Source organism: Mustelus asterias, chromosome 19 (assembly GCF_964213995.1).
Source record: "Mustelus asterias chromosome 19, sMusAst1.hap1.1, whole genome shotgun sequence".
Classification (NCBI taxonomy): Eukaryota; Metazoa; Chordata; class Chondrichthyes; order Carcharhiniformes; family Triakidae; genus Mustelus; species Mustelus asterias.
In genome coordinates this window covers 79,022,773-79,044,821 of record NC_135819.1, presented here as the reverse complement: position 1 = coordinate 79,044,821, position 22,049 = coordinate 79,022,773, and the positions used below count along the sequence as shown (strand labels likewise).

Here is a 22,049-nt window from a genome sequence, read left to right as displayed (position 1 = left end):
TTAATTAAGTTTCAAGAATATCGCTCCAACAAGACTTTAAAACATCACATTTCAATCAAAAGAACTATAAACGTTTGATCATTACTTGGATGTATGACCGCTTACCTTGCATGCTAACTGTTTTTCAAACCTGGGAGATACAAAAAACCATGGACCCATGTTCTGCGGTTCCTCTTGACTCCATATAAAGTCTGAAAAACAACCATCTAGTTTAGTATTCGCAGCACGTAAAAACTGCCCTCAAGGCAGTTGTGGCTGTTTTGTTTGTTAACGTGTTACTGTTTACTCAAAAGTAATTCATTATACATTAAATGCTTCGAGATATGATACGGTGCAAAGCAAATACAACTTTTTTTTCAGTGCATCAATACTTTGACCAACGTGGAACTTAGATTAGGGAGGTTCATAAATATAGGGCTGCGTGAGGTGCTCTTAACCAGTAAAAGCGCCAAATTAGGCCTCAACATCTCTAACTTATGGAGAGGAAAAAACAAAATGTAAAAAAAAAATCGAGGGTTCATTTTTCTGAACGTTATCTTGTGTTTCTGACTGGAAAATGTAACTAAGTGCTGAATTAGCAGTGGTGCCTCCAGGGGGAGTGGGCTGACACTTGCTGTCAAAGCTTACAAATGCAGCCTTAATGTTTGGGGTGAGATCTGAGGGACAGCCAGTGCCAATGGAATAATGCCCGACGTGAAGCAGCATGTCAGGAAAGCCGGTTTTAAAGTACCTGAAACCTACTGCAACAACATCAGAATTAAGTTTTTTTGCTATTCATTCAAGAGATTTGGCTGTTACTGGCTAGGCCAGCATTTAATTCCCATCCCTAGTTGCCCTTCAGAAGGAGGTGGTGAGCTGCCTTCTTGAACCCCTGCAGTCCATGTAGTGTGGGTACACCTACAGCGCTTTGAGGGAGGGAGTTCCAGAATTTTAACCCAGCAACAATGAAGGAACGGTGATATATTTCTAAGTCAGGATGGTGAGTGACTTGGAGAGGAACCTCCAGGTGGTGGTGTTTACTTGCATCTGCTGCCTTTGTCCTTCTAGATGGTAGTGGGCGTGAGTTTGGAAGGTGCTGTCTCAGGAGCCTTGCTGAGTTCCTACAGTGCACCTTGTAGATGGAAGACACTTCTGCCACTATTCATTGATGGTGGAGGGAGTGAATGTTTGTGAAAGAGGTGCCAATCAGCTACATTGTTCTGGATGGTCCTGATCTTTTTCCGTGTTGGAATTGCAATCATCCAGGCAAGGAGAGTATTCCATCACATTGACTTGTGCCTTGTAGATGGTAGGCAGACTTTGGGGAGTCAGGAGGTGAGTTACTCGCTGCAGGATTCCTAGTCTCTGACCTGCTCTTGTAGCCACAGTATTTATGTGGCTGGTCCAGTTCATTTTTTTGTCAATGGTAAGCCGCAGGATGTTGATAGTGGGGGGGGGGTACAGTGATGGTAATGCCATTGAATATCAAGGGGCGATGGTTAGATGATCTTGTTGGAGATGGTCATTGCCTGACACTTGTATGGCATGAATGTTATTTGCTACTTCTCAGCCCAAGCCTGGATATTGTCCAGGTCTTGCTGAATTTCCCCGATTTCCATTAACTCCAGCTTTGCTCAGGCTGCTTGATGCTACCTGTACTCAAACGCTGCATTCATGGCAAGGGCAGTTACTCTCCCCTCACTTCAGCTGTTTCGTCCATGTTTGAACGAAGCCTGCAATGAGGTCAGGAACTGAGTTAAACATATGATTTAGCAATGTTTCAGGTGATGCATGATAATGAGCTACATTTATGTAACACACAAAAGTTTGCATGGTACTTCATAGGGCAGCACGGTGGCCCAGTGGTTAGCACAGCTGCCTCACAGCGCCATGGGACCCGGTTTGATCCCTGACTTGGGTCACTGTCTGTGCGGAGTTTGCACATTCTCACTGTGTCAGTGACTGATGCATGAGGACACCAAGGTCTCGCTGAGTATCCACCTCTCTCAATTTACACCCATTCAAGTAATAATCTGTCTTTCTATCATTGCTACCAAAGTGAATAATCTCACATTTATCCACATAATACTGCATCTGCCATGCAAATGCTTACACACGTAGCCTGTCCAAATCACGCTGAAGCATCTCTGCATCCCCCTCACAACTCACCCTCCCACCCAACTTTGTATCATCTGCAAATTTGAAGATAATACATCTGCCAAATCAGTAATATATAATGTGAACAGTTAGGTTCTTGCACAGATCCCTGTGGAACCCCACTAGTCACTGACTGCCAATCAGAAGAAGACGCATTTATGCCAACTCTTTGCTTCCTATCTGTGAACCAGCTTTCTATCCATCTCAAGACATTGCCTGCAATCCCATGTGCTTTAACTTTACTTAGTAGTCTGTTGTGTGAGACCTTGTCAAAAGCCCTCTGAAAGTCTAAATAAACCACATCCACTGGTTCTCCTTGATCGACTCTACTAGTTACATCCTCAAAGAACTCAAATAGATTCGTCAAGCATGATTTCCCTTATGTAAATCCATGCTGACTTTGTCCGATTATACCACTGCTTTCCAAATGCCGAGTTATGAAATCCTTGATGATGGACTCCAGAAACTTTCCCAGTACCGACGTTAGGCTCACTGGTCTATAATTTCTTGTTTTCTCGCTCCCTCCTTTTTGAATCGCGGGCTTACATTAGCTACCCTCCAATCTGTAGGAACTATTCCAGAGTCCAAAGAATTTTGGAAAATAACCAATGGATCTACTATTTCCAGGGCCGCTTCCTTAAATACTCTGGGATGAAGAATATCAGGACCTGGAGATTTATCCATCTTCAATCCCATCAATTTCCCCAAAACCATTTCTCTACTAATGCTGATTTCCTTCAGCCCCTCACTAAAACATGTTTCTCTCAGCACTTCTGGTACATTATTCATGTCTTCCTTTGTGAAGACTGAGGCAAAATACAAATTTAATTCCTCGTTATGAATTCTCCCGTTTCTGACTGTAAGGGGCCCACATTCATTTTTGTCAAACTTTTTCTCTTTACATACCGATAGAAACTTTTACAGTCAGTTTTTATGTTCCCTGCGAGCTTACTTTCATACTCTATTTTCCCTTCTTAATCAATCCCTTGGTCCTCCTTTGCTGAATTTTAAATTTGTATGCTTCTTCCTTGAATCTGATACTATCTCTAATTTCCCTTGTAACCGAAGTTTGACCACAGTTTCCTTACCATTCTTATGCCAAACAGGAATAAACAACTTCTGGAGTTCACCTATTCGCACTTTAAATGCCTGCCATTGCCTGTCCACTGTTTTTCCTTTCAGTAATGTTTCCCAGACTATCTTGGCCAATTCATGTCTCATACCATCATAGTTATGTTAATCGAGATTCAGGACCCTGGTCTCAGAATCAACTGCATCACTATGCATCTTGACAGAGAATTCTACCATATTATGGTCACTCATCCCCAAGGGCTCTCTCGCAATTAGATTGCTAACTAATCCTTTCTTATTGCACAATGCCCAGTCCACGATGACCTATTTCCTTTTTGGTTCCTCAAAGTATTGGTCCAGAAAACCATCCCGTATAAACTCCAGAAATTCCCCCTCTATTGGACTGTGCCTAATGTGATCCAAGGGGCTGTTGCCTTGTGGATCCAGAACTGGCTTGCCTGCAGAAGGCAGAGAGTGGCTGTGGAGGGGTCTTTCTCTGCATGGAGGACAGTGACCAGTGGAGTGCCCCAGGGATCTGTTCTGGGACCCTTGCTGTTTGTCATTTTCATAAATGACCTGGATGAGGAAGTGGAGGGATGGGTTGGTAAGTTTGCTGACGACACCAAGGTAGGTGGTGTTGTGGATAGTTTTGGAGGGATGTCAGAAGTTGCAGCGAGACATAGATAGAATGCAAGACTGGGCGGAGAAGTGGCAGATGGACTTCAACCCGGATAAGTGTGTAGTGATCCATTTTGGCAGATCCAATGGGATGAAGCAGCAGTATAATATGAAGGGTACCGTTCTTAGCAGTGTAGAGGATCAGAAGGACCTTGGGGTCCGGGTCCATAGGACTCTTAAATCGGCCTCGCAGGTGGAGGATGCGGTCAAGAAGGCGTACGGCGTACTAGCCTTCATTAATCGAGGGATTGAGTTTAGGAGTCGGGAGATAATGCTGCAGCTTTATAGGACCCTGGTTAGACCCCACTTGGAGTACTGCGCGCAGTTCTGGTCACCTCATTACAGGAAAGATGTTGAAGCCATTGAAAGGGTGCAGAGGAGATTTACAAGGATGTTGCCTGGATTGGGGGGCATGCCTTATGAGGATAGGTTGAGGGAGCTTGGTCTCTTCTCCCTGGAGAGACGAAGGATGAGAGGTGACCTGATAGAGGTTTACAAGATGTTGAGAGGTCTGGATAGGGTAGACTCTCAGAGGCTATTTCCAAGGGCTGAAATGGTTGCTACGAGAGGACACAGGTTTAAGGTGCTGGGGGGTAGGTACAGAGGAGATGTCAGGAGTAAGTTTTTCACTCAGAGGGTGGTGGGTGAGTGGAATCGGCTGACGTCGGTGGTGGTGGAGGCAAACTCGTTGGGGTCTTTTAAGAGACTTCTGGATGAGTACATGGGATTTAATGGGATTGAGGGCTATAGATAGGCCTAGAGGTAGGGATATGATCAGCGCAACTTGTGGGCCGAAGGGCCTGTTTGTGCTGTGGCTTTCTATGTTCTATGTGACTCTCCCAATCTATATGCAGATTCAAGTCACCCATAATCATAGATGTTCCTTTGACACATGCATCTCTGATTTCCTGTCTATGCTTTTCCCAACATTACCACTACGGTTTGGTGGTCTGTATACCACCCCCATCAATGTTTTTTGCCCCTTGTTGTTTCTTAACTCAACCTAGACGGATTTCACATCATCTGTGCTAATATCGTTCCTCTATATCGTATCCAAATCTTCTTCAACCAACAATACAGCTCTGCCACCTTTTCCTTTGTCTATCCTTCCTAAACACTGAATAGCCCTCAATGTTGGTTCCCATCCTTGGTCACACTGGAGCCACGTTTTTGTAATGCCAACTATATCATACCCCTTTACATCTATCTGTGCAACTAATTCATCCATTTTGTTTCGAATGCTCCGAGCAACAAAACCTTAAGGTGTGCCCTTTTAACATTTCTTGTACATTGAATATTTTACCCAAGTTTTGTGACGGTGTCTGATTGGCAGTACATATTCAAGGCTAGTGCGGTATTTGTTAAGCATGCCTGACCTTTTGCATTTTTATATTTATCCATCTGTTGTTGAAGTGCCTCCAGTGGGAAAGGACAGAGTTCCTCCACCCTGATGAGTGCTGTTTTCCGTCCAGCATCACCGAGAGATTCTCTGTGTTTAACCAGAGTGTAATAGTGCTTTCCAGAACATACCACCACTCGAGTCACACTGAAGTAAATAAGAATTGACAAAAAAAACACAATTAAATGACCGTTGTAGGATGTAGTACTATTGCATCGCAAAAATAGAGACAATTGTCTGGAAAACAAATGATTGCTTTTAAAATGGTTTTCAACAAACACTAGAATTGTTGGTCTTCAGTAAGTCCAGGACTCTGTCATTGATGTTGGAAACATGAAAAAAATCACTTCAGTTCAGACAAACCTTACTCTAGCCTGTAAAATTACAGAGAGTTGCACCAAGATCCAAAGACGTGCGGCTTAGATGGATTGGCCATGGCAAATTGCCCCTTAGTGTCAGAGGGATTAGGAGGGTAAATATGTGGGGTTATGGGGATAGGGCCTGGGTGGAATTTTGGTCAGTGCAGACTCGATGGGGCCGAATGGCCTCCTTCTGCACTGTAGAGATTCCATGATTATAGCATTCTGTTCATTAAATTCACCCCCACCACCGCTGAAGGGATGTCTGGGGTTTGTAAAATCTGCATAATAGAAATTCCTACTCAACAAACTGAACACATGAGGATTACATTCGCTTTAGGCCAGTGAAGAATGTATTTCTCTGATAATTTATTCCCATAGTTATTCAGTTAGCTACACAGTTGTCCAAATAATGTAAATTTCCAACCCCTTACCCCATTTCCAAGGTAATGTGTTGTGTGGATGACCCAGTTGTGAGCTAATTACATAAAATAGAAGGTAGACTGCACCAGCCTTGGTTTTACTATCTTCAGATACTCCCAGGAAATTGCTGGACAAATCTAGACATCAGCGCTACAAAGGTACCATGTGTTGGAGAAAGGAAGTGAAATAGGTTGCCACACCCCTCACTGTTGTGATGCAACACATTTGAAGCAAATATCCTGTAGCCACCAGCTGCTAAATACTGATTTGCAAGAGCTGGTAATCGGTCTTTGAGTTTCATTTTTTTTCTCCCTTTAAACCAAAGGACAATATTTTAATATTTTTCCTAATGAAATCCAGGATGCCCAGCTAAATAATGCATTCACTCAAAGTATCACATTGTCCCAAATATGAGCGGCACGGTGGCACAATGGTTAGCACTGCTGCCTCACAGCGCCAGGGACCCGGGTTCGATTCCTGGCTTGGATCACTGTCTGTGGGGAGTCTGCACGTTCTCCCCATGTTTGCATGGGTTTCCTCCGGGTGCTCTGGTTTCCTCCCACAGTCCGAACGACATACTGGTTAGGTGCATCGGCCGGGCTAAATTCTCGCTCAGTGTGCCCGAACAGGCGCAGGAGTGTGGTGACTCGGGGATTTTCACAGTAACTTCATTGCAGTGTTAACGTAAGCCTACTTGTGACACTAATAAATAAACTTTACTTTTTAAAATGAATGAAATACCCTGGCTTAACAGAATTCCTTACTGCATCAGGAATTACTTCACAGACAGTGCATTTTCTCCAACAGTGTTCATGCTTGGCAAAATCCCAAAGGCAGCAATGGCATGAGGTTTTTTTTACATTGTTAGTGGAAGCAAGAATGTTGGTCAACCAACACCGATTTTCTACTTGTTGAATGGTGCAATGGAGTATTTCACGCCCACCTGAACTGTTCAGGTGGGTGTGAAATACTCCATTGCACCATTCAACAATCTCGTTTGGCATCTCATCTAAATGCTTCAAACAAAGCATTCCACAAAGGGAGAGCTTTCTATCGGTATGGATGCTGCAGACTGGTTACATTTCAACAAGGTAGCTAAGGAGCAGGAATCCCTCACATCACAAATTGACTATAGGACAGTGGACAGGGATCCCAATTTATGCTCATAGACTATGATTTCGTCATTTATTTAAGTTTATTTTGTGTCACAAGTAGGCTTACATTATCACTGCAATGAAGTTACTGTGAAAATCCCCCAGTTGTCATACTCCAGCGCCTGTTCGGGTACACTGAGGGACAATTTAGCATGGCCAATGCACCCTAACCAGCACATCTTTCAGACTGTGGGAGGAAACCGGAGCACCCGGAGGAAACCCACCACAGACACAGGGAGAACGTGCAAACTCCGCACAGACAGTGACCCAAGCCGGGAATTGAACCTGGATCCCAGGTGCTGTGCGGCTGCAGTGCTAACCACTGTGCCACCGTGCCACCCCAAAATGAAATTTGAGCAGTTAAAGAAAAAGGTTGGATGACTAAAGGCAAGGTGACAGGATGAAAGTTTGGAAGAGTGAGTCTGTGTGGGCCTCTGATGGCTGAAATCTCTGCCAGCGAAAGAGGTGCTGAGAAAGGGCAGGATTCAAGGTAAAGAGAGGTAGCAGCAGTGTGTCTGTGTTGGCGAATAAGCTGGAGGAGGTCGCAGGCTCCTGCTCTGCCCAGCAGCGCCCACCTCTTGTGTTGGAGCTGCTGAAACGTACAGCATTAAGAACTCACCCGTTGCCCTTAACGGGACAACGAGCAGAAAGGTGGCCAGTTAGGAAGCACATCGGGGACGACTGAGCCAGTGGGCGCCTTTCCAGCAAGTGTGGGCTCAGCGCCCTCATTTGGTCCCTGCATTGGGGGTCCACCGTGCCACCCGCATGACACCGAAAAGGAGGGATTTTTGTCATTCACACATTGAGAAGGGTCAAAGCTCACATGCTGGACAACTAGCAAGGTTGGAAAAAGGAGAGAGGAATTTTAAAATTATGTAGATTGCAGAAAGGTGGGAGTGAGGTTGTTGAAGCCCTGGGAAATAAAGTTATTGGGAAACAGTGGCGACAAGACTTGATTTCAAATGATTTTAAAGAATGGAGACAGAAAAAATAGGATAGTGACGCGATCCCGATTAATTATGTAGCAATTCACACAAACACACACCTTGAAGGTGATACAAGCACTGCAACACATGTTAACGCTCTGCCTTTATATGTAGGTGTACACAAGGATACAAGTTCATACGTGTTTGCATTCAAATATCTATGTAATATCCTTAGCTATGTATGTTATTAAATATGAATGACAAACAATGATTAAAAAGTAGGAACATTCCGGATATTGTCTTAATAAGCATTTCATTCACTATTTGCTTTCCATTTAAAAAAATGTAAAAAATCAGTGCGACTATCTCGGAAAGAGAAAAATAATTACGTTTTAGGATCCACCGACAAGTCCCCAAGGACGGGTTTAAAAGTGGTTCCTGGTGCCATCTCATCCAAACCAGAGACTGCAGCCTTCAGAAGGAAAGAATATCATTTCAGGAAATAATTCCATCTTACATTCATAATAAATGAGAAGGGGATAGGTCAAGCCACAAGAAAGAACTATTATTATAATTATTTCTTGACAATTAAGTATTGACAAATGTGAGGTAATGCATTTTGAAAGGTCTAATACAGATAGGAAATATGATGTAAATGGTAGAACCCTTAAGAGTATTGATAGGCAGAGGGATCTGGGAGTACAGGTATGCAGGTCACTGAAAGTGGCAACGCAGGTGAAGAAGATAGTCAAGAAGGCACATGGCATGCTTGCCTTCATCGGCTGGGGCATTGAGTTTAAAAATTGTCAAGTCATGCTGCAGCTTTATAGAACCTTAGTTAGGCCACACTTGAAATATAGCATTCAATTCTGGTCGCCACACCACTAGAAGGATATGGAGGCTTTGGAGAGGGTACAGAAAAGATTTACCAGGATGTTGCCTGGTATGGAGGGCATTAGCTAAGAGGAGAGGTTGGAGAAACTTGGTTTGTTCTCATTGGAACGACGGAGGTTGAGGGGCGACCTGATAGAAGTCTACAAGGTCATGAGAGGCATGGACAGGATGGATAGCCAGAGGCTTTTTCCCAGCGCGGAAGAGTCAATTACTAGGCGGCATAATTTTAAGGTGCGAGAAGCAAGATTTAAAGGAGATGTACGAGGCAGGTTTTTACACAGAGGATGGTGGGTGCCTGGAACTCGCTGCCAGGGGAGGTAGTGGAAGCGGATACAATCGTGACTTTTAAGGGGCGCCTAGACAAATACATGAATAGGATTGGAATGGAGGCATATGGTCTCCAGAAGGGTAGGGCGTTTTAGTTGAGTCGGGCAGCATGGTCGGTGCAGGATTGGAGGGCCGAAGGGCCTGTTCCTGTGCTGTAATTTTCTTTGTTCTTTGACATATTTTCATTGCTTCATATAAGGCATAGTACCAAATATGTATTTATTTGTATGTAGTAAAGTGACCTTATCGCTAGCTGCGAAGTGCTTTCTTTCATATCCATAATTGGATATTTTCACAAAAGAGGAAGTAAAGTTACTTCAAGATAACTTTGGAATAGAAGAAAGGCTTGCATTTATATAGCACCTTTCATGACATCGGACATCTGAAAATGCTTTACAGCCAATGAAGTACTTTGGAAGTGTAGTCACTGTTGTAATGTAGGAAATGTGGCATCAATTTTCACACAGCAAGCTCACATAAACAATAATGCGATAATGACCAGATAATCCATTTACAGAATCCTACAGTGCAGAAGGAAGCCATTTGGCCCATCGAGTCTGCACCGACCACAATCCCACCCAGGCCCTATCCCCACAACCCCATGCATTTACTCTAGCTAGTCCCCCTGACACTAAGGGGCAATTTAGCATGACCAATCCACCTAACCCGCATATCTTTGGACTGTGGGAGGAAACCGGAGCACCCGGTGGGAACCCACGCAGACACGGAGAGAACATGCAAACTCCACGCAGACAGTGACCCAAGCCAGGATTCGAACCCGGGTCCCTGGCACTGTGAGGCAGCAGTGCTAACCACTGTGCCACCGGGATGCCCCAAGATTTTTGTGATGTTGATTGAGGGATAAACATTGGCCAAGACACCAGGGAAAGCTCCACTGCTCTTCTCTGAAATAGTGCCATGGATTGTTATATCCACCCAAGCAGACTTTGGGATGTCTCATCTGAAAGATTGCATCACCGATAGTTTAGCACTCCTTCAGTACTGAATGTCAGCCTTGATTTTGTGCTCAAGCTCTAGAGCGGGATTTGAACCTGGAAGCTTGTGGCTCAGAGACAAGTTTGCGACTCACTGAGCCATGGCTGACAATAGAGAATGTATGAAAGTTTCAACTAAGGTTATGAGATAGTGAAGCAAAGGATAGAGTCATTAAAATTGGGAGATGGGGGGGGAGGGGGGCGTCGTCAGGTGATGTGAGCACGGGAATGGCTGCTTTTATGGGGTATTTTGGTCCCATTGATTTTTCCAGAACCAGATCTTCCTTGTTTCCCCACTACACTGGATATGTTGTTTCTGTATTTTACCATGAGGACAAATGTAAAGTATTTGTTTAACATCTCTGCCATTTTCTTGTTCCCTAATATAATTTCTCCCTTCATTGTTATTCACAAGTGGCTGTGGTTGAAGAATCAATCCAAACTGGTGGTTTAGGTTCGAGCCAGTTTATTTGAAGACCCTTCCTCAGTTCTACTAACCTACAAGAAGCTCTGCCCACCAGTGTTCCATCTGTCTCTATAGGATAATCAATGTCACCTATTTAACTAGCAATTCCTTTAACAAGCCATACACTGATTACTAGTACATTGACAACTATGCCTTCAAGAGACCATGTTTAATTGTTCTATAGAAGTGTTTACAATTGGTTTTTGTGTTCTTTGCTAATTTACTCATATTCTCTTTTCTATCTGCATCGTGATTATGCTGTGTTGAGTTTAAAAATACTCCCAATCTTCAGTGTTATTCTTTTTGGCAACGTTTAGCCCTTTCCTTTAGGAACATAGGAATAGAAGTAGGCCTTTTGGCCCATTGAGCCAGCTCTGCCATTCAGTTAGATCATGGCCGATCATGTCCCTCAATTTCCCACACTATCTCCATAGCACCTGATGTCATTGGCCTCCAGATACCTATCAATTCCAGTCTTGAACTTGCTCAATGACTGAACTTCCACAGCCCTCCAGGGTGCAGAATTTCAAACATTCACCACCCTCCGACTGAAGAAATTCCTCCTCATCTCAGCCTGCCCCTTATCCTGAGAGTTTGCCCCCCAGTTTTAGACTCACCAGCCGCGAGAAATATTTAATCTGCATCCAGTCTGTCAAGCCCTGTAAGAATTTTGTAAGTTTCAATTAGGTCACGCCTCACTCATTCAAAACTCTGAGGGGATACAGACTTAGTCTCCTCAATCTCTCATCATAAAACAATTCCACCATCACAGGTATTGAACTGGTGAAACTCCCTCTATGGCAAGTATATCCTTCCTTAGATAAGGGGACCAAAATTGCACAATACTCCAGGTGGGGTCTCTCCAAAGCTCTATACAAAATGCAGCAAGACATCCTGTATTCAGGTCCCCTCATGATGAAGGCCATTTGCCTTCCTAATTGCTTGCTGCACCTGCATACTAGCTTTTAGTGACTCATGAACAAGGACACCTGCATTCCCCAAACTCTCACCGTTTAAGAAATATTCTGCCCACTTATTTTTTCTTCTAAAGTGAATAGCTTCACACTCATTCACTTTACATTCCATCTGTCATGTTCTAGCCCATTCACATATCCCATCCAAGTCCTCTTGAAACCTCTTTGCAAGCTCCTCACAACTTGCATTCCTACCCAGTTTGGTGCCATCTGCAAATTTTGAAATATTACAGTTAGTCCCCAATCTAATCTAATACCGTTGTTGTGTATTGGAGGATGACACTATGGAGCACGGAGTATTTAAAACAACAGAGCTTTATTTACAGTGCGTATTCTCTTGCATGGCTGCTTCGTCTCTGCCTGTTTCCCACTCCAAGGACATGTAACATCATTACCAGTGAATACATTAATACAGCAGATCTCAGTAAGCCAATAAAAATTAAAACAAATACATAACAATCTTTAACTTCTCTTGTTAACCATGGGTGGACCACGAGTCTATGGGGGTTTTATTGCTTAAAAGGAATGTATACTTGCTGGCGATTATGAATTAATTCTTTCAGTGTTTCCCTGCATTGATATCATATTTCAGAAAAATAATTTGTATCCATATAACGGGGGTGATTCTCCCAGAAAAATTCTAAGTGTCGGATTCGTGTGAAAACTGGAGTAAATCATGCTGGTTTTTTCAGCGGTAGTTTCAAAATGAATCTCCCACACTCTGTGAACTGCAGAGTGCCTCAGCGTGAATCGCTCTAAAATGCAGTGGACAGGGCCTATTCCCGCTGGAGAGGCAGCCAGCATAGCGCTGAGCAGGCCACTGCACATGCACCCCCGATCTGTCAGCGCTAAGATCAGCACATGCGCAGTAGCCCTGCACTGCCGGCCTCACAATTGCCCGCGACCCCCGCATCGCTGGCCCTCCAACCCCCCATGACCCGAACACGTGTGGGCGAGCCTCGATGCCCCCCCCCCCCCCCCCCCCACTCAACCGACAGGCCAATTTCTGGCACGGAGCTGACAGTGCCAGAAATCTGGCTGCCAGAGACGCGCGGAGGTTGTGATGCCCAGCAGGGAGCCGGCGAAACGGCCTCCGCTCGAGTCTCCCAGCCCGCTGCGCTACAAAAGCACCACAGTGGGTTGGGAGAATCACCCTCAACATCATTCCTCTGCCTCAAGATGTTATGAAATGTTCCACCGCCAGTGACTGATATTTTTTCAAGTGTAATCATTTGCTTGGTCAGCTAACATGGTCGTCATTTTGTGGACAGCAAGATCTCACAAACAGCAAATTGGACAAATGTTTTTGTATTGTTGGTTGAAGGATGTATTGTCCTGAATATTAGAATAATTGCCTCATGAAATAGTCTAACAGAGTGAAACAAGAAAACTGAACAGTTAACACGTGATTCAAAAACATTCACCTCTGTCATTGCAACACTCGTTCAGCACTGCACTGAAGTATAAGCCCGGATACCCTGCTCAGAATCCTGGATTTGGGCTTTTTAAAAATTCATTTTACGGGATGTAGGCATCACTGGCCAGGCCCAGCATTTATTGCCCATCCCTAATTGCCCTCCATTTCAGAGGGCCGTTGAGAATCAACCATATTGCTGTGGCTCTGGAGTCACATGTAGCCCAGACCAGATAAGGACGGCAGATTTCCTTTCCTAAAGGACATTAGTGAACCAGATGGGTTTTTTTGACAATCGATAATAGTTTCATGGTCACTAGTAGATTCTTAATTCCAGGTATTTTTTATTGAATTCAAATTCCACCATCTGCCGTCGTGGGATTCGAACCCGGGAACCCAGAGCATTACCTTGGTTCTCTGGATTCTAGTCACTACGGCACCGCCTCCCCTTGAACCTACAAGCGACTTCAGTGATGCCAACAAAAGCCTCAGCCCCAAACTATCCTCACGGGTAAATTGAGCCAAAGGGGAAAATGCAAAGACACAATAATGTTCAGTGCATTCATAAAGCATTTCAGTTACAGAGTTAGTATCCAGCACCCATTTATTCAACACAGTTCACTGCAAATAAGGTCAAGGACATATTTACAGAATGAGCTTCATAAACATACTGAACTGATATTGCCAAGCACATTTGTGGTCATATCGAAGTGTAATATGTACTCACTGGGAGACGCAGCAGCATTTTTGGAGAAGCTACAATCAGCGGTTTACGGAAATTTCGAACCATCTGCCGGCGCAGTAAATGGAAGTACTGTGCTGGTGTAGTTGGATGTACAATGAACATATTTACATTATCTCCATCAACTCCCTCTTCCTTGCTGTCACACATCTGTTGGAGAAAAGGAAGCTGATGACAAAAAAGTTGTCTGCTGCGTTAGCCGTCCACCATGCTGCTGTTTTGAAGCTGTGTACCAAGCGATAAGCGAGAAAAAAACCTCTGCCTGTTTACTGAAATAAGAGGAAAGACCTTGGATTGTAAGAGCACCTTTCATGACTTCAGGACGCCCCAAAGTACTTTACAGTAAATAAAGCACTTTTGAGGTGTTGTCACTGTTGTATGATAGGAAATGGAACAGCCAATTTATATTTCCAATTTTGGGCTCAGGAAGGATATCTCAGCCTCCGGGGCTGCGCTGCAGATGGTATTAGTGTTCGAGGGTCAAATTATAAGTTGCACGATCTTGGCTTGCATTATCTGCATTATACAAGATTGAATGGTGATCCAATGTTGATAGCATTTCAGAGTTTCCCTGCAGTGATACCATCTCCTCTGGGGAGGAGAACATTAAGCGCAAATACTTCAGGATTGAAATGAGGAACAATATTTCACACAAAACCATTGGAGAAATCTGAACCTCTTTGCCCCCGAAAGTCTATGGATGTCAGGATAATCAAAACGAGGAAAGGTTTTGGTTCAGGGTATCAAAGGGATATAGAGCAAAGGCTGGTAAATGAAGTTGAGATGTGGATCTAACCTCGTAGCAGAGCAGGCTCCATGAGCTGATTTGCCTCCGGGTCTGATTGTGAATCAACTATTTTATTCCCCTCTATAAAATAATCAATTAATGATCAGAGCCACTTTTCTATCTGGCTGTCAGCCTAGTGAACCTTCTCCAAATCGCTTCCAAAGCAGGAATATCGTACCTCAACCTCTTGGATTTTCAACAATGCATGCCTAACGGAGACCAATCTTCATGGATTGATTCACGTCCTATTTTAATGGTCGATTTAAGGAGTAGCTAGGGTACATTATGGCACTGGTAAAAATGTGGCTTACCTGTAGGAAACGCTCTAGACGACAGGAGGAGTGTTCGGGGCCTGCACCATCGTATCCATGAGGTAGGAGAATAACCATTCCACTCTGCAGCAGCCACTTTGCCTCACCTGCCAGATATATAGCATTTAGTGGGGACACTAAAGTTGGACAGTTTCAATAGATTTGCAACAATTATTGCTGCCCCAAGAATGTGTGCCCTTGTAAGTGACATAAATGGAGCAAATTTCACATATTCACTCTTTAAACTATTGAACAGAAAGGGAACCTACCAATCAAAAACTGGCATCTTGTTAGAGGGTTTGTTATTTCCTACAGATCGAGATAGCCTGACCCTTTACCCCCAAGGAGCAGCCAGGAATTTGCAAACTAGCAATCTAAAAGCAAAACTCCACAAGTGATTAAGTCTCTAATTCTTCCAAGTGAACATTCCAGGGGATTCTGGGTTACCCTCAATGCCACCAACCCAATAAAATAATTCTTAACAAAAAAAGGGATACTTTCTCAGAAGAAAAGTAAAATAATGTTTATTCATTAGTCACAAGTAAGGCTTACATTAAAACTGCAAAGAAGTTACTGTGAAATTCCCCTGATCGTCACACTCGGGCGCCCCTTCGGGTCAATGCACCTAACCAGCACGTCTTTCAGAATGTGAGAGGAAACCAGAACACCCGGAGAAAACCCACGCAGACCCGGGGAGAACGTGCAAACTCCACACAGACAGTGACCCAAGGCCGGAATTGAACCCGGGTCCCTGGCGCTGTGAGGCAGCAGTGCTAACCACTGTGCCACCGTGCCACCATAATTAAGTAATTAAGTCTCCAGGAGATTCTGAGTCACCCCCAGTGCCACCAACCCAATAAAAGAATTCTTAACAAAAAGAGGGACACCTTCTCAAAAGGAAAGAGGGGCAGAACTAAAAAAAAACAAATCATACAAAAGATACGAAACTTAAATGAAGTATTATTTCCTCAGTGCTTACTACGCAGGCCAGTGCCCACCAGTTGTGTAAAGGCTGACACTATGTACTGCTTCTCCAGGGTGGACAAGATTATGAAAGAGACATGGCAGCCAAAGTGACCTGCCTCTTGTAAATGGCTGTCGTTACCAGGCCCAGGAACCATAGAGGGTCTTCCAACTTGCCCCCTCCCTTCCACACTGGATGGGCAAAAATCAGGAGCTGGATGGAACTGCAGCCAGTAATTGAGGGGCAGCCCTTCAAATAATGAAGCAGGAATAATTAGTCTCCAAGGGGCGGCACGGTGGCACAGTGATTAGCACTGCTGCCTCACAGGACCAGGGACCTGGGTTCAATTCCGGCCTCGGGTCACTGTCTGTGCGGAGTCTGCACGTTCTCCCCGTGTCTGTGTGGGTTTCCTCCGGGTGCTCCGGTTTCCTCCAACAATCCAAAGATCATAGATGTGCGGGTTAGGTTGATTGGCTATGCTAAATTGACCCTTGTGTCAGGGGGATTTGCAGGGTAAATATGTGGGATCAAGGGCATAGGGCATGGGTGGGATTGTGGTCGGTGCAGGTTTGATGGGCTGAATGGCCTCCTTCTGCATTGTAGGGATTCTATGAATAATATCCTCAGATTCGTTCTATTTACAACAATTTGGCTTTGTGGAATGAGCAAAGGACAGGCTGGATTAAAACACATTTCCCCTTTCATAGGAAACAGCTTTCTTCGAAGCAGTCACTGACAAGAAAGGATCATTGAGGTGGAATATAGCTCACGGGATACAATATATTACATTGTTACATGATATTGGTATAACCCTCTTTCAACAAACTAAAGCCATTGGACATATGCAAACATCATTTAAATCAAGCTGATCACAGAAGGCTTGCCTCACAAAAGTTTTAAAATATTGAGATGATCTCTTCAACTGTCCGCTTATTTCTTATTCTAATTTCCTGTGTTTTCCCACTGCTTCTCGGACGCTTGCGCAGTTATTTCTGTATCTGCCTCCAATTTCTTCTTGATCTCTTTTCCTGCTTCTGAAAGTTTTTTCCTCCTCCACCACCTCTCTCTTTTCCTCATCTCCCAATATTTCAGTATCTCTCTGTCATCGAGTCACAGAGGTTTACAGCAAGGAAACAGGCCCTTCGGCCCAACTTGTCCATGCCGCCCTTTCTTTTAACCACTATGCTATTCCCAATTGCCCACATTTGGCCCATATCCCTCTATATCCATCTCACCCATGTAACTGTCTAAATGCTTTTTAAAAGATATAATTGTACCCACCTCTACTACTCCCTCTGGTAGCTTGTTCCAGACACTCACCACCCTCTGTATGAAAAAATTACCCCTATGGACCCTTTTGTATCTCTCCCCTCTCACCTTAAACCTATGCCCTCTAGTTTTAGACTCCCCTATCTTGAGAAAAGATGTTGACTATCTAGCTGATCTATGCCCCTTGTTATTTTATAGACTTTTATAAGGTAACCCCTCAGCCTCCAACGCTCCAGGGAAAAAGTCCCAGTCTATCCAGCCTCTCCTTATAACTCAAACCATCAAATCCTGGTAGCATCTTAGTAAATCTTTTCTACATTCTTTGACACATGATCTAGTACTGATTTAGTCAATTAGTGCTCAAGATGGCAACTAGCACGTACTCGATCAAACATGGGAACTGAGAGGTTAACAAAGGGCATTCAAGCACATGCAACATCTATCGATGAAAGAGATACGACTGAAAGGGAAATCTATCCATAGCATTCCATGTAGAAATATCCGGGCAATTTGATCAATCTGCCCTGCAGGATACTTTGTTTAAAAAGCTCACCTGCAGAGATAAATGTGTCAAATATAATTTGAGCACCGTTGAAAAAGTCCCCAAACTGGGCTTCCCATATTGGGAGCAGCTTTGGGCTTTCAATACTCATCCCGTACTCAAAGCCTAGCACTGCTTCTTCAGACAATGGACTGTTGCAGACCTGATACAAAGAAGATACAGCACATTAATTTTTGTACATATTACAACATATTTTCAGTTTTGATTTGGAAAATAGTTAACATGTATTTTCAAAACTATTATAATTAAAAAAGGACTTTCAGCTTGACCGTGGGATGTAGAATCCCTACGGTGCAGAAGGAGGTCATTCGGCCCATCGAGCCTGTACCGACCACAATCCCACCCAGGCCCCATCCCCACAACTCCATGCATTTACCCTGCTAATCCCCCTGTCACTAGGGTCAATTTAGCATGGCCAATCCACCTAACCTGCACATCTTTGGACTGTGGGAGGAAATCGGAGCACCCGGAGGAAACCCACGCAGACATGGGGAGAATGTGCAAACTCCACACAGACAGTGACCCAAGGCAGAAATTGAACCTGGGACCCTGGTGCTGTGAGGCAGAGGTGCTAACCACTGTGCCATCCCATGCCGCCCTGTATGCGTACCACAATAGAGAGTGCAGCAGAACGCAGCATAACAGTTACAGTTTTAACCCCAACGGATTCCTGATCTTAGTAGAATGTGATTTATTTCAGAGAGTAGGCTAGAAAGAGAGTAGGCAGTCACACGTCATTTCTTCTGTACCTTCTAGTTACTAAGGATTGCTCATTTTTCTTAAAGAAAATGTTTACTTTGGGTGGGATTTTTCAGCCCTCCCTCCACCCCCACCTGTTTTCCAGCAGCAGAGGCGGCTTGCTATTGGCTGCTGGCAGGACCTTCCGACTCCACTGATGTCTCTGGTGTTTTGCATGGTTTGCTGCCTGCACCGTCAGGGCGGGGTGGGTCACTTTTTGGCAGGACTGGAAGATTCTTGCGGCAGCAAGGGCTGGAAAATCCCACCCTTAATCTGTCACGGGATGTCAATATCACTGGCCAGGCCAGCACTTATTGCCCATTCACCAATTGCCCTCAAGAAGTTGGTGGTAGACAACTTTCCTGAAGTGCTGCAAGTCCACCAAAGTGTCAGTGCACCCAAAGTGCTGGAATTCCAGGCCTTTGGTCCTACAACAGTGAAGGAAAGGAGGTATTGTTCCAAGTCAGGATGGTTTGTGGTTTGGAATAAAGATGTTTTTCCTCCACCTGTCAAAGTAATGGCTGGAATTCTTTACAGCAACTCACTGAAATAAGATACTTCATCAACAACACATAAAACTGGTTCAACAACAAAAAAGCTGAAAATCTCATCTTTTACCTCAAAAAATCCCTTTTGTTCTGGATTCATATGGTTGAGAGGGATGTAAGTGTCACTTGTTTCCTGGCAGACAACCATCGCATGTCGTTGACTGAAGGTGCCCCGACCAACATCCTGTCCACTTAAACGCACATTAAAATCTTTGCAAAAAAAAAATTCACAATTTACACATTTACTGTTTGGCAAAAATATTTAACAGCTTTAACTTGTTATGAAAGGAATAGTTAAATTAAAAGCAAATCGGTTTAAAAATTACAAGCCTAGTTGTCAATAACAGCTTTAATTGAATCCGCAATTTAACCTGCTAAAGCGAATGGTTCGAGGTCTTGGGGCCAAAATAATTTATTTTTAAATTTCCACCAAGCACAATATTTTCCTTAAATATGTGGAATTCCCTGACTCTTGCTGAATTACAGTTTGTAGGATGCCTGCCGCCTTTACTGTATCTGAAACAAGATACTATCCTTCTGTGTCAACCCAGATAATGATGGCACGGTGGCACAGTAGTTAGCGTTGCTGCCTCACAGTACCAGGGATCCGGGTTCAATTCCGGCCTTGGGTCACTGTCTGTGTGGAGTCTGCATGTTCTCCCCGTGTCTGCGTGGGTTTCCTCCGGGTGCTCCGGTTTCCCCCCACAGTCCAAAGATGTGCTAGTTAGGTTGATTGGCCATGCTAAATTGCCCCTTAGTGTCAGGGGGACTGGTTAGGGTAAATGCATAGGGTTATGGGAATAGGGTTCGGATGGGATTGTGGTCAGTGCAAACTCAATGGGCCAAATGGCCTCCGTGTGCACTGTAGGGTTCTATGAAAATGTCAGCAGAACATGGATTGCATTGTAGTCACCCTAAGTAGTGCTTTTACCTGACATTCACATACTTTCCAGCAGTTGTTAGTGAGCAGCAGTCAGGCTAAGGAACCCTGGCTGCCTCCCTCTGTAGTTCAAGGACAGCAGCCAATTTGAGTGCCTCAGTCAATCTTAGCCTTGTGAAGGAGTTAGCTCAATTCGAGATTTCTAAAAGCGAAACATTATTTGCGAGTAGATTGCATACCAGCGTTCAGGCACCATTCACATAATATTCCGCAATGACCCCCTCAAATCGCAACCATTTTGTTTTTAGTTTGCGCTGTTGGACTTGTTGGCCCAGAACTGATGGCCAGAGTGAGCCTAATGCAGTCAATGGAGCCTGGCTAAAATATATTCCCCACCTTGGTGTACTTATTATATAACTGGACATTTCAGTCCCAATTAATCTCTTTCAAAATGATTACCTTGACAAAGTAAAGTTCCAATAGCCAGTGCTTCTGCCGTAGACCAGTCCAACCTGGTGCCCTCTTCCAGTTTTTGCAATCTAGCCTAAACAGATATTAAGAAGGGTAAGTGGGCTACGTATATTTACAGGTTATTCCACCACATTCAGGTCCTGCAGCTCCACTTATTAAATGACTATTGCGATGTGTTCTGCACAGAATACTGACACTGATACTTTCATTAGGCGTCTTTCCTTTTTGAAATGGATTTGGTCTGAGCTCAGTTGCAGCATCCTTTCCTCTGAGTCAAACGAATGTAGACTTAAATTCCACTCAAGAAACCTCAGCACAATAATTTAGGTTGGAACTTCGATGCAACACTGAGGGGAATTCAGCAGTGTTGGGAGGTGCAGTCCTTCAGATGAGATGTTAAATTGACATTCCCCCCCCCCAACACCAACAACTTTCATTTATATAGCAATGCAGCTCAAGGTGCTTCTCAAGAATGACAGCAATAAAAACATTGACAATTTTTGATACCAATTCTTCTAATGAAATATCTGGCTAGGTGATCAAAAGTTCAATCATTGAGGTAAGTTAGAAGGAGTATCTTGAAAAAAGGAGAACTTCACAGAAACCCTACAGTGCAGAAGGAGGCCATTCAGCCCATCGAGACTGAACCGACAACAATCCAACCCAGGTCATATCCCTGTAATTACCCCACTAGTCCCTCTAACCTACACATCCTGGTACACTGAGGGGCAATTTAGCTAATGTACCTAACCCGCACATTTTTGGAGTTTGGGAGAAAACCAGAGCACCCGGAGGAAACCCACGCAGACACGGAGAAAATGTGCAAACTCCACACAGACAGTGACCCAAGCCGGGAATCGAACCCAGGTCCCTGGAGCTGTGAGGCAGCAGTGCTAACCACTATGCCACCATGCCGCCCACAAGGGTTTAGGGAGGGAATTCAAGAGATCAAGGGCCTAGTCAGGTGAAAGCATGTCCTCCAACACTGAAATAATTAAAACTGGGAATTCTCTGGAGTCCAGAATTCCAGGAGTGCAGGAATTTTGGAGTAACCGCAGGGTTCAGAGAGAATACGGAGATAGGGAGGGACAAGGCCAAAGAGGAATGTGAAAATCAGGATAAGGATTTTAAAATGGAGGTATGCTCTGGTGGGGAACAAGTGAAGGTTAGTAAGCATTGGAGTGAATGAGATTTAGAGGGAGTTAAAATATGTAAAGTTGGATTTTGGATGAACACAGGTTAAAATAGGGTGGAGGCTATCTCAGTGTGTCAGCAAGTGCATGCTGTGACAATTACATTGTTAAGCTAATTGCTTTATTAAAGACAAGTAATGGTTATTGGCTGAACCTCCAAAAGAGTATAAATGAACATTGCAGGAATAGTTGCGGTGGGGATTTTATGTGGAGTTTGTCTTTCTCCTGAGTTGGGTGCAGAATAAACTTGCTGAAGGTAAAATACAAGCTGCTGTATTATTCCTCTATCGTGGACTAGCATTCAATATTAACTGATTGGTCAGGAGGGAATTGGAGGTAACATAGGTACAGATAAGGATTTAATCGAC

The 22,049-nt window shown here is 44.1% G+C and overlaps 1 protein-coding gene across 1 annotated transcript in view; it reads right to left on the bottom strand.

Moving 5' to 3' along the window:
* The window catches only part of dhtkd1 (dehydrogenase E1 and transketolase domain containing 1), a 65,075-nt gene that overhangs the window by 2,908 nt on the left and 40,118 nt on the right, over window positions 1–22,049 (bottom strand). Inside the window, exons 9-16 of the mRNA XM_078235948.1 lie at window positions 20,477–20,561; window positions 19,208–19,347; window positions 17,843–17,993; window positions 15,057–15,163; window positions 13,944–14,108; window positions 8,536–8,618; window positions 5,262–5,431; window positions 106–191 (exon numbers count right to left, since the gene is read on the bottom strand). Coding sequence (XP_078092074.1) covers window positions 106–191; window positions 5,262–5,431; window positions 8,536–8,618; window positions 13,944–14,108; window positions 15,057–15,163; window positions 17,843–17,993; window positions 19,208–19,347; window positions 20,477–20,561 — 987 coding nt within the window. The remainder of the gene's footprint in view (window positions 1–105; window positions 192–5,261; window positions 5,432–8,535; window positions 8,619–13,943; window positions 14,109–15,056; window positions 15,164–17,842; window positions 17,994–19,207; window positions 19,348–20,476; window positions 20,562–22,049) is intronic.